The sequence below is a fragment of the Vigna unguiculata genome, chromosome 6 (assembly GCF_004118075.2).
Source record: "Vigna unguiculata cultivar IT97K-499-35 chromosome 6, ASM411807v1, whole genome shotgun sequence".
NCBI lineage: Eukaryota > Viridiplantae > Streptophyta > Magnoliopsida > Fabales > Fabaceae > Vigna > Vigna unguiculata.
In genome coordinates, this window is record NC_040284.1 from 24,191,546 (window position 1) to 24,204,985 (window position 13,440).

The window sequence follows — 13,440 nt, forward strand, 5'->3', positions numbered from 1 at the left end:
CTAATTTTTACCATCTTACTGGTATATTTCATTTTTTTTAATTTAATTAAAAGCTGATCAACGTGTCATATGAAAGTGGAAGCTCACTACACATTCTATTTTTTTTTTTTTGAATTTAATTAAAAACTGAACAATGTAACAGGTGAAAGTGGAAGTTCACATTCACGCAGTGGGTTGAAAAATTCTCACCCTCTCATCTTACTCCATTTGAAACATTTTGAAATAGAATCCATTTTCTTTTCACTCTGAACAATTCTCACTCTCTCATCCTTACCTCATTCTCTTTCTATCAGAATCCCTTTCTTCTTCACTCTAAAAAATTTCCAAACCTCTCATGCTTCCATTTAGAAACCCCACCCTCATCCCCTTTGTTGTAAACCAAGTATTGGTTTCCATTGTGGAAACTACAGCTGGAAAAAGAATTCTCTCCCAAACTTGGTGGACCCAGACTGTACACACCAATAACACACCCCATCCCATTTGTTGTAAACCAAGTATTGGTTTCCATTGTGGGAAAACTTTCCTGACCTGCATATGCCAAAGTGTTTCAAGTTATGTTAATAGGGACGACTAAATTCCTCTAGTGATATGTGTTCAACTTGCCTTCAAGGGAGGATGACGAAAACAACTATTGTAAAATGACAAAAAAAAAATAGCAGTAAATTAATCATTTTGAATTAAATTAAAAATAATTTAATTTAACTAGACTCAATTTTAGTGGATAAAAAATTTTGTAATATAATTCGGTTTAAGTTGCAAGCTCACTTGTTTTTGTTTTTTTAACTCATTTTATATATTATAATATAATAAAAGAAATTGACTTTTATTATATTGACTTTATATTTATTGGAGTAGAATAAAAAATGTTTACCTATTTTATTAAGTATTATTATAAAAATAATTAATGAAAATCAAAGTATCAACTATATAATTGAGCAAAAACAAATTAAGAACTATAATCATTTAAATATTATTCAAGAATTTTTGTAAATATAGATAAAATTGTATCGATGGAAAAAAAATTATTGTTAAATTAAAGTTTAAGTTATTGATAAATATTTCGTCAATAATGAACTGGTTTGTAAAACCCATCAGTAAATTAGAATTTGCATCACTGACGAATATTTTCTTCATTAATGTATTTGATGGTCAACTCCATTCGTAAGATTTGTTGATAATTTATAATTTTTATTATCGATAGATTTTTTCATCGATAAAATCATCTCAATAACTAAGGGTGAAAAAATGGGCCAACCCGATATGACCTGACCCATTGTTAACCCGTCCAAAATGGGTCGGGCCAGGTTGGCCCTTCACCTGAAAACAGGTTGAAAAATATAACTTGACTTGCAACATGACGGGCTAGCAGATTGGTAGACTGACCTGCCATTTTTTTCGATGTTTTTCTCAGATTTGCAATAACATGAACATGAAGAGGGGGTCAATGAAGTTTTCACAGAAGATGTCGAGAAGCAAACAACCACACTAGCCAAAATCTTAAAACCCAATTCGAAAAACAACAATCTATAAAACCCTTAACCCACAAATTCATCACAACAGACAAATCTGTCAATCTACGAAAACCCTAACCAAATTGCATCACAGCCAGAAAAACCTCAATCTCGCAAAATTCCTAGCCCACAATCACAACCAGAAAAACCCCAAATCCCGCAAAAGCTCTAACCCACAAATTCATCACAACCAAGTTCGCAGTCATTGGATAACGAGAAATGAAACTTTGCCACGTGGGTCACCTTCGCTTCTGCTGTGTAGATATGCTCTCGTTGGGGAAGAAGAGAAGTCAAATCAAAGAAGAGGTGTTGTCGTGGGTGAGCTTTGTAAAATATTTTAAAAGTAATAAATGGACTAAATAAGTATATTGTAAATTATATCTTATCTATCAAAGTAATGCACCAAAAGTGTCATTCGCCCATAATTCACAAGTTCCAGGATTGAAACCTGGCTTTGATAAAATGTAGTTTCTTTTTAGTATTTTAACATGATATTGATTTTAGTAAAGTCACACTTCGTGTTGATGTTTTCAATAAAAAAATAATTCTTAATTTTTTTAAGACTTAAATAGTCATTTGGTCCTAGTTTTAGTCGACTTTTTTTACTTTGGTCCTACTTTTGAAATTATTTTCAATTTGGTCCTACCTTTCATTAAATTTTTTCAATTAACTCCTTTTTCTTAACTACGTCTAAATTGTTAATGGAACAGTGGCCTACATGGTTCTTTTGTGTGACGTGGATTGTTGTTCAGTGACATGTCTATTTCCACTGTATGCATAGACTATATGTTATAATTGAAAGTTAGGGTTTGCGTGATTTTGAATTGTGGTTGTCTTCCATCGATCTTCAGCTGAAAAGGAATGTCTCGTGGGGCATCTTCCTCTTCTTACAATAGCTGGATTCACCGAACTTGCAATTTATGCCATGGTGGTTCTAGGGTTTCAGACTCACCCTCAATTTACGATTGCGGAGACATTGCAGTGGTGCTCACAACTAGAACTACAAAGAACTTGGGTAAACAATTTTGAGGTTGTGCGAACTTTAAGGTTTGTTTCTCAGTGTTTCACTTTCATATTCTTTTTCTGTTTTGCAGAGACGTGGTGAAGATGTGTTGGACTGTAACTTTTTCAAATGGTGTTACAAAGAGGGTGCTGATGAGCGAGATGCCATTATCGTTAGGCAAAGGTAGAAGATCGCTTATATGGAAAATTCATTGAGTGTTTGGAAAAAATGGATGCAATTGTCATTAGTTGTGATAAGTTTTCTGTTGTAATGAATGTAGTGGTTTTGATGGGTTGTAATTGCCATTGGCTAGCTTAAATAATTACATTGCTTATATGAATGAATGATATTCCTTTTTGTATAATTACATGTTCTCAGCTGTTTAAAGTTGTTAGTTATGTTTTTTTGTAATTTTAATGAAATGAAGAACGAACAATTTGAAAATGAAGAAGGCAGACTAAATTCTGAAAATTGCAAAGTTGATGCATTCCTAATTAAGGCTTTTTTTTAAGCCTTCCATCAAAATATCATAGTATTCAAAATCCAAAAATTGAAATTCATAATACATCCTGATTTCCCAATTAGCACATTCATTTCTTTCAAAAAAGTATAACTACAAAACAAAATATTCCCCTCCCCCCAAAATACATTCAATAGTCTTATCATGGACGTGGTGGCCTTCGTATTTTCATTTTTGGCCTCATCTTTCTAATTCCATAAGATGGTTGATTGGGCTGTTGTACTGTAGTGTTTGGTGGTGGTGGTGCTGCTAGTGGAGTGGGTGTTGCAGGTGGAGTGGGTACTACAGGTGGTTGACTTAGTGGTGGTTGATTTGGTGTGGGTTGAGTTGGTTGTGGTGTTGCAACTTCAGTGGGACGTTCTTCACAGCCATGGACAGGAAGTGTTGGACAATTGTTCTTGTTGTGTCCAAGTACACGACAAACTGAACATCTCTTTCTATGACCACCTGACCTCATTTGGGTGTTATCTTTCTTCAGTTCCCAAGCTTCCAACCTTCTCTTCTTCTTTGGTCTCCCTGGCAGCCTTCTTTTAAGTGTTGGTAGGACATCAAGGAAGGTGGTTGTTTTCCAGAAAAGGTGACCATTGACAGGTAGAACTATGAAGTTGTATATCTTTTCATATGTTGTACGTCTGAACCAATGTGGAATGTAATCTTCTGCCTTTAAGCTGAGGAAGTTCATGGCAGCAATTGCATGACAACATGGGATCCCACTAATAAGTCATTTCCTACAGTTGCATTCCTCGCTTTCTATGTTCACAGTGAACTTGTCTCCAATTAGTGAGACATGTCTAACTTCAAACAATTTCTGACCTGACCAACTGCACCAGGAATAGGACGAAATTGAAAAGTTATAAACCTAAATTAGGACCAAATTGAAAAAACTTAACTAATAGTAGGACCACATGAGTATACCTTGGTATCTAATACTTAGTTTTTCAGATTCTTTTGACAATTTGGTTCGTATCTTAGGGCAAATTTCACCCTCGTACTTATGCACCTTGGATCTGTTTCTGGACCACCTGTTTATAATATATAAATGTATCTCTTCCAACATTGAGATTATTGGCTTGGACCTTGCATCCACAATAACACTGTTGAAGGCTTCACTCATGTTGTTTACCAACGTGTCACAGTTGGCTTGCATGGTAAACCTAGACCTGGACCAATATTTGAAGAAACAAATTTGTTAGTTGATAACACAAAATGTAATTTTATGTAACAGTGATATGGATGACTAACCTTGGTGGAATTGCATCAGAATCAATCCAACTTTCAACCTTAACCCTTTCATCATCACCTTTAGCCATATCATCCAGCCTAGTCTCAGCTTTTGGATTACCAATACATGTACCCACATCCTCAACTTCTACTTCTTCTTCCAAATGCCCAATACCTTCATCCACATCATCAACTACAATTTCAGGAGCAGACCTTCTTAAACTATCAACCACTTCACCTTCCTCTGATCCAATTTCAGTCTCTTGGTTCATTGCATCTTCACGTGGAGCAGACCTTACTATAATCTCAGTTCCTACTACTTCAAATTCACTAACAGCATGGCTGCTTTCACCACTCTCTAAAGGTCTCCCAACATCTCCTTCAGGTTCCACTATATTATCCTATACTTGGGCTTCATCAACTCCATGCACAACAAACATGTGCACTTCACCATAATGCCTTGCGATATGAAGCATATTAAGTGCACCCCTGTCATCATCCAAGGGGTGCAACAACATCTCAACACAATAACACAACCCCTTTTTACTATGATAGCCCATTTCCTTAAGAGACCCTAATATTTCGAAATAACTCCATCGGTCAAGATCACATGACCAATCAGTAGTTTCCCCACTAACATACTTACACCACTCATTTTCGGCAAGGTGACCACGGTGGTTAGGGATGTTAAAAAAATTTGTACCTGCGGGTATCCGTGGATAAAACCCGCAACGGGTAGAAAACGAATATTAAAAATGGATACCCGCTACCCGCGGGTACGAGTATTTTTTATACCCACATGTTAACGGGGCGGGTACGTGTATCATAGTAATTGTACCCATGGATACCCGTACCCGCTAAACTTACACCCATTAACATTCTTCTCTTTCCTTTCTTTGAAATTGGGCATATACATCAAACCTTATATAAACAATGACGTTTATGGTATGCTTGTAGCTAAATGATGGAATCAAAATAAGAATATTTGACACGTGGCAATTGAGGTTTATTATTTGTTTATTTTGTTTATTTTTTAGAATCAATCGGAGAAAGTGGATTTGTTGATCAAAGCACTAATTAAAGTTGACCAAAACTAGGACCAAATGACTATTTAAGCCTTCTTTTAATATTTAAAGGTTAATATTTAAAGGTCTCGTTTAACAGTAATCACTTGATATAGTTTTTTAATAATTCTTTTTTAATATATTGTATATTATATCTTATCCATCAAAGTGGCGTAGTGGAAGTGTGGTGGGCCCATAACCCATAGGTCCCAGGATCGAAACTTGGCTTTGATAAAATGTAAAATCTTTTGTTTTTGATATTTTGATTAAGGCGATGTAGATATCTCTTCCGAATAAAAAAAAAGAAGTTATTTCATTCTTTTTTATTTCGTTTTTCTTTTAAGTTTTACTTGTTTCTTCCCCATAAAATCTACATCGTGTTAATCAAAATATAAAAAAAAATATATATAAAACATCTTGATTTTGGTATTAACTATTTTGGCACTAAAATAATTACTTGTTCATCAAAGGGGCGCAGTGGAAGCGTGGTGGGCCCATAACCCACAGGTCCCAAGATTGAAACCTGGCTTTGATAAAATGCAACATTTGTGTAGTATTTTGATATGATATTGATTTTAGTGAAATCACACCTTGTGTTGATGTTTTCTAAGAAAAAGTAATTTTTAATTCTTTTAATATTTAAAGGTCTCATTTAACATTAATCATTTGATATAGTTTTTTGGTAGCTTAGACAATAATTTAATTTTATATATTTTTTGTTTATGAAAGGTTTAATTTTGATATATCTATTTGATGTAGATCTTAATCTTATGTATACTTAGTTTATTTCAATTTTATTGGCAACAAAGATATGAAACAATAAAACAAGATTATCGTTGCAATATTAATAGGTTGTTTTTACTTTTAAGATTTTCTTATGTGGGTTAGACCACCAATTCGTGTGCCAGTCATTATACAAAACGAGCCAAAATCATAATTCTTATGCAGAATGGGCTAGCTCAACTCACTTTTTATGGGCCAAATGTTAACAGGCCAACAGAAGACAACAACCTGTATTACCATGCCTATGTATCTATGATGTACGGGCCAAAATCGTGTTGATGTTTTCAATAAGAAAAAAAATTCTTATTTCTTTAAATATTTAAAGGTCTCATTTAACATTAATCACTTGATACCGTTTTTTAGTAGCTTAAACAATAATTATTTTTATATTTTTTTTTGTTTATGAAAGGTTTAATTTTGATATATCTAATTGATGTAAATCTTAATGTTATGTTTACTTAGTTTATTTCAATTTTATTGGCAACGAAGATATGAAACAATAAAAAAAGATTATTGGTGCAATATTAATAAATTGTTTTTATTTTTAAGATTTTCTTACGTGGTTAGACCACAAATTTGTGTGCCAATCATTATACGAAACGGGCCAAAAGTGCAATTCTTATGTAGAACGAGCCAACTCAACTCACTTTTTGCGGGTCAAATGTTAACGGACCAACACAAGACAACCAACCTATATTACCATGCATATTGAAAAATATACAAAAATTCTTTAAAATATGATAAATATATGATTGTTATTGTGTGAATTTAAACTAAAATCATATGTATTAAATGTTGTCAAACTAAATAATTAGAAATTATTATCATCATACTACTTCTTTATAAATTAAATATTTTATTTAAAAATACCGATAAAGTACTTATTGTATCAAACACAAATACGTGTCAGATACAAATACATGATGCAAATTGAAATATTGATACATAATACTTGAAACATAATAACTACCGAATTAATAAAAAAATAAGAAAAAAAAAAGTGCATACAAATAATAGGTTTTTGGGCAAATGTGGTCCGTCCCGTATTCATTATGGCCACAGGCCCGTGGGCTAACCCACATTTATGCTACATCATGAATTTAAAAAAATTTTGGTGCATCATGCATTTAATTGTGGCCCAATTTAACACTTTTCAATCTAGTACACATGAATCCAATGGTTAAATTTAAAAGTTTTTTTATTCAATGCATCACGAATCAAAATAATGTATTTTTAAAATAAAACTTTAAATGAAAAAAAAAGAAAAACATATTCAATTTATGCTAATGTCCACTTTAAAAAAACTTATTCATTAAATTTTTATTTGAAAATAAAAATATTGTGGACCAACAAACAAGCCCAAGCCCGCCCCCTGCCCCGTCGGAGGCCCGAGCCGCGGGTTATGGGTCTAAGCTCTCCATTAGTCAATGGTGTTGTAATATAATTAAGCAAGTGTGTTCACCCCTGCATGCTTATGTTATATCTTGCTTTGCGCGAGTATATATAAAAGTTTAATCAGTGATTTAGTTATTTAATTTGTTAATTTAGTTTATTTTTGTTCTTTTATTATTTTTTGGTAATTTAGTTATTTATTTTTTTAAAAAGATTCAATTTGATCTTTTTATTATCTTTTATTCATATTATTTTATCTAAGTCTAAAAAGTTTGAGTATTTAAGTAGAATGTAAAAAATAAAATAATTTTAGTATTTAGGTTGAATAATTTGATGTATAAATTATAAAAAAATTATTTTAACATGTATACATAAATTGTAATTAAGCATAATTATTAATTTATTCTCAAATCAGAAAAGACAAAATTAGATCATTTAAAAAAAAGATCAAATTGAATAAAAAAATAATAAGAGGGACTAAATTAAATTCTTTTAAAAATTTACTGAATTAAATTGAACCAAAAAATAATAAGAAAATCAAAATGAACCCAACTAACAAATTAGAAACTAAATCACTAATTAAGTTTAGATCAAACTATAAGCCTACACATCTTAAATAATGAGAAAAATTAACTTACAACATGAAAAATAATTATTTAAGAGAAAAATCATTATCCAAAATTGAAAATATAATTATAAGTATTTAAGATTAATAAATGATGCTACTAAAAAATAATAATATTTTTTCTTAAAATCTTCTAAAGTCAATATTGTAAACAAATAATAGGACTCAAATATTTAAAATGTAAACTAAGAAAATATTTTTCTTTGCGGATTGATGGGGTTTTTTTGTTTTTCAACCATGGATCGCATCTCATTGTATCCGGCTGTCTTTACGGACTATGAACGTTGGGTGAAGCAAGCAAACTAGGAAGCTCCAATACCCTCGTTTTCTATACAATCATTCGAGTCAAGTTAACAACTTTAGGTTTGAAACAAGGATGTATTCTAAGTATTGTATGGAGGAAGAAGAAGAAGATAAAAAAAAATGAAAAGGAGGGAAAAGAAAAATCAGATTGTGACATTTATCAATAAATTTTGCTGACAGCCAGAATTTCTCAATAAATATTCTTGTGTAAAAATATTCATCAGCGATTAACAATGGTTTAAATATTACATTTTTCATTAATCTAATTTCAATATAGTATTTATTTAAAAAAAATATTTTCATCATTATATCACTATATCATTATATGAAAATCATTAAACAACAATTAATTTTTAGATATCAAAATAATTAATTACTATATTAACTATGTTAGATACCATTTAATAAATTAAAAATTGTTAATCTATAAAATACTCTGTTATAAACAAGTGAAAATATATACATTACGCACGTGTATATCCTTTTTTATTTTAAATAATTAATTTAATTTTTAAAAAATAATTGAATTTAAATAAATTGTGATTTAAAGAAATAAAATTATAAAATAATTATTTTAATTTAAAAATTAGTGAAATTTAAATCAACAATCAATTAAAGGATAAAAATGAAAATGTAATTATTTTAGTTTAAAATAACGTTTACAGGTAAAATTTAAAAGAAAAGTGTACATGAAAAAATAATCTTCAGTTTAAAATAACGTTTACAGGTAAAATTTAAAAGAAAAGTGTACATGAAAAGATAATCTTCAGGTATATATAACAAATTGTAATTAGTTTGTGAACCAGAATCTAAACTGTTTTCTAAACTAAGTTACTAAGATTTTAGTTTTTAATTCTAAATTTGAGATTAATTTAGATGTTAATTGTTTGTAACTAACATTAGAGACTAATGTAGACTCAAATTCCTGTTATAATTTTTTTTAAAATTATTTTAGATGTAAATAATTTTTAGTTTATAAAATTGTATCTAAATTAATTAATATAGTGATTAATTATTTTAGTCTTTAAAATTAATTATTATTTAATAATTTCCTTCTGCTGCATATTTATTTTAAAAAATGTGTTACTAAATTATTTTAATTTGATAGTGTATATTTCTTTGTTCATTAATTATCCTTTTCATGGAGCATTATTTTTAGTCTTCTACATAATGCTAAAAACAAATTTAGTTACACTTCTAAAATATTTATTTTGGCTGTAGTTTCTTATGGATCTATATTTTTTTATGAATTATGATTATAATTATTAAAAGATTGTGGATATATATATATATATATATATATATATATATATATAAAATATTTGATACTATTTATAATTCTAAAATTTTAAAATAATAATGTTATTGATATTTATTTTTATATAATATATAATTTTGTCTATTATATTCATATAAAAAATTTTCACATAAAAAAACAAAGAGAAAACAAACATGTTGTCTCGATGGATATCATGAGAAGCGTCGTTAAAACATTAAACGAATTATCACTAACTTAGTAAATGCAAAATCAAAGTGGTTTCAGTGTGTAACAATGAGGGGAATAAAACAATAACATGGAATGCTAAATATAGGTTATACGATGATGATGTTTCAAATTCAAACCACACGCTGTAACCGATTCAATTCATTCGATTACGATTCTTGCTCCCCACCTCCCATACACAAAGTATGAAAAGGAAGAAAAAATTGTTCCCAAGTTGTCATAATACAAAAAAGAAAGAAATCAGTATACTTCATCATCTCCTCCTCCTCCTTCTCCTTCACCTTCACCTTCTTGCCTGGTTTGGAATCTCCGACCAGGTGAGTCTTTGATTGCTTGAATCTCCAAGGAGGTAGGAAGAATGTGTTAATTTGACAGCATTTGCATCACCTTAGTACAAATTAAATCAGAAGCTACTTTGTTCGTTTTGGCGTACAGGAAAAAAGTTTCCATCTTTTGGAATATGTTACATATACCTATCTTCGTAATATAATCATTAAGCTTTTTCCTGTACTGCCTCTGGATTTTTCTTTTTCTTTATCCTTCTTCAAGTATGCGTTTCCGTGCAAAAAGTCTCTTGTTTCTCGTCTGTGTTCTTGTTTTGTTGAAAGGCATTCGTGGGGCATGGAAGGAGGAGACAGGGTCTTTGATCTTGGGTTGTGGATTGGATGAAGGAGGTGCCGAAGATGCTGATGGAAGAAGATGGAGTTCTGATAAAAAGTTCTTGGCGACAAAAGGTGATTCAATCACATCCAAAGCCTCTTTCCAAGACCCTTCTCTTACGTCTGAGATTCCATACATGTCAGCACGCATTTTCAAATCTGAGACAACATACAAATTCCCCGTTGAACCTGACAAGCGTTATTGGCTCAGGCTCCATTTTTACCCCTCTCTTTATGCCAGTTTTGATACCAATGAGGCATATTTCTCCGTGGATGCAAATGGGGTTACCCTCCTCACCAATTTCAGCGCCTCAGTGACTTGTGAGGCCCTCTCACTAGCTTACATTGACAGAGAGTATTCCCTTTCTCCTCTGAGTTCAGATACCTTGACTCTCACTTTCAGGCCTTCTGATAAATACAGCGGTACATTCGCTTTTGTTAATGGCATTCAGCTTATCCAAATGCCCGATTTGTTTGAATCTGCACCAATGATAGGGTTTGATGACCAAACCATGGATATGACAACTATGAATCTTCAAACCATGTTTAGACTAAATGTCGGGGGCAGTTCATATCTCCAGTCCAAGATTCGGGACTCACAAGGATGTGGTATGATGACACACCTTATATTTATGGGGCAGCCACCGGTGTGACCAACAAAGCTGAGAAGAATGTCACAATCAACTATCAGAGCATGGCAGAGTATATTGCTCCTGTTGATGTCTATTCCACATATAGATCAATGGGGGGAGATAAAAATCTCAACATGGGCTACAATCTCACTTGGATGTTCCATGTTGATACCAATGCCATGTACCTAGTAAGGTTGCATTTCTGTGATTTCTACTTCTCCAAGATCAATGAGATTGCGTTCAAAATCTTTGTGAACAACCAAACGGCACAAGCTCAAGCCGATGTGATTGGTTGGACAGGAGGCATAGGAGTGCCAACTTATAAGGACTATGTGATATATGTTGAAGGTGGAAAGAGTAATGAGTTGCTGTGGCTCGCACTTCACCCTGACCCTGAGACAAAGCCTGAGTTCTACGATGCCATACTCAATGGAGTGGAGATATTCAAGATCAATGAGACAGACTTATCTGCTCCCAATCCTCTGATTTCAGACTTGCTACTCAAACAGCACCAGGAGGAGGAAGCAGGTTTCTTCGTCCACAAAACAAGTCATCATACTGTTATCGGTGGAGCTGCAGGAGGTGCTGCTGGTTTTGCTTTTATGGCTGTGTTGTGTGTTGCTGTGTACAACAAGAAGAAGAAAGAACCAGGGTCAGAGGGTCAAACTGGCTGGCTTCCAATCTATTTAAGCTCAAACGGTAGCAAAATCAGCAAGTCTGGAAAGAGCGCGTGCAGTTCCACCTTGTCTGCCATGTCTCAAGGTCTTTGCCGATATTTCTCCTTGCAAGAGATAACGCAAGCAACCCAGAATTTTGATGAGTCTAACGTCATTGGGGTTGGTGGATTTGGAAAGGTTTACAAGGGTGTCATTGATAATGGAGTGAAGGTGGCAATCAAGAGGTCCAACCCACAGTCAGAACAAGGAGTTAATGAATTTCAAACGGAAATTGAGATGCTTTCCAAGCTGAGACACAAGCATTTGGTGTCCCTGATTGGTTTCTGCGAGGAACATAATGAGATGTGTTTGGTTTATGACTACATGGCTCTTGGCACCATGAGAGAGCATCTTTATAAGGGCAACAAACCTATGGCTACTCTGTCATGGAAGCAAAGGTTGGAGATTTGCATTGGAGCTGCAAAAGGGCTTCACTACCTTCACACTGGGGCAAAGTACACCATCATTCACAGAGATGTCAAAACAACAAACATTCTCCTGGATGAAAACTGGAATGCCAAGGTTTCAGATTTTGGCTTGTCAAAAACTGGTCCAAATATGAACACTGGTCATGTTAGCACTGTGGTGAAGGGTAGTTTTGGGTACTTGGATCCTGAATACTTCAGGAGGCAACAGTTGACTGAAAAATCTGATGTTTACTCATTTGGGGTTGTTCTGTTTGAAGCCCTGTGTGCCAGGCCTGTTCTCAATCCTAACCTTTCAAAGGAACAGGTTAGTCTTGCTGAATGGGCATTGCTTTGCAAGAAAAAAGGAACTCTGGAGGATATCATTGATCCTTCTCTCAAGGGAAATATCAATCCAGAAAGCTTGAAAAAGTTTGCAGACACGGCTGAGAAGTGTTTGTCCGATCATGGAGCTGCTCGTCCCTCCATGAATGATCTATTGTGGAATCTTGAATTTGCTCTCAATCTGCAAGAAAATGTCAATGGTGAGGGTGGTGCAACTAATTCTGCCCCTGCTGAGAAAAGTGAGTTCGAAGATATAATCTTGGCAGAAAAGGAGAGAGCACGCCTCTATAAAAACCTGAGCCTTGAAAGTGATATTGACATTAACAACGATTTGACAGACAATCACCAAGACTTCTCACAACTTGTCAGTCCGAAAGGACGATGAAAACCACTGTGATCTGTGTATACATAAGCTTCTGTTGCTGCAGAGGAAACAATTTCGAGCATTCATGGAATTCAAGCACACCAAACCGGCTATTTTGAAGTATTCGTGGGGCTTCTAATTTCTACTCTTTCCTGCTCGCTATCATGATTCTTTTTATATTTATCAACATTAATTACTTTATACCCTTGCTGTCACCTTGTATGAACAAGCGCTCGAATTACTTGTTGCCTGTCATATATTATTGAGACTCTGATTCTTTACTAGCATTGTACAAAACCACACCTATCCTTTTCTAGCCTTTTATCACTATTTTTGTTTTTGTTTGTCAAGTTCGAGTTTATTTTTAGTGCGTGAGAAAATGCTGTCCAAAATA

The 13,440-nt window shown here is 33.1% G+C and overlaps 1 protein-coding gene across 1 annotated transcript; it reads left to right on the forward strand.

Annotated features, from left to right (window-relative positions):
- Positions 1 to 10,019: 10,019 nt before the first annotated feature.
- LOC114188883 (receptor-like protein kinase ANXUR1) lies at positions 10,020 to 13,330 on the forward strand. Its single transcript, XM_028077542.1, is given in 2 exon segments — positions 10,020 to 11,152; positions 11,155 to 13,330. Coding segments are annotated over 2 exon segments (2,589 nt in total). The 5' UTR covers positions 10,020 to 10,476; the 3' UTR covers positions 13,068 to 13,330.
- The last annotated feature ends 110 nt before the right edge of the window (positions 13,331 to 13,440 follow it).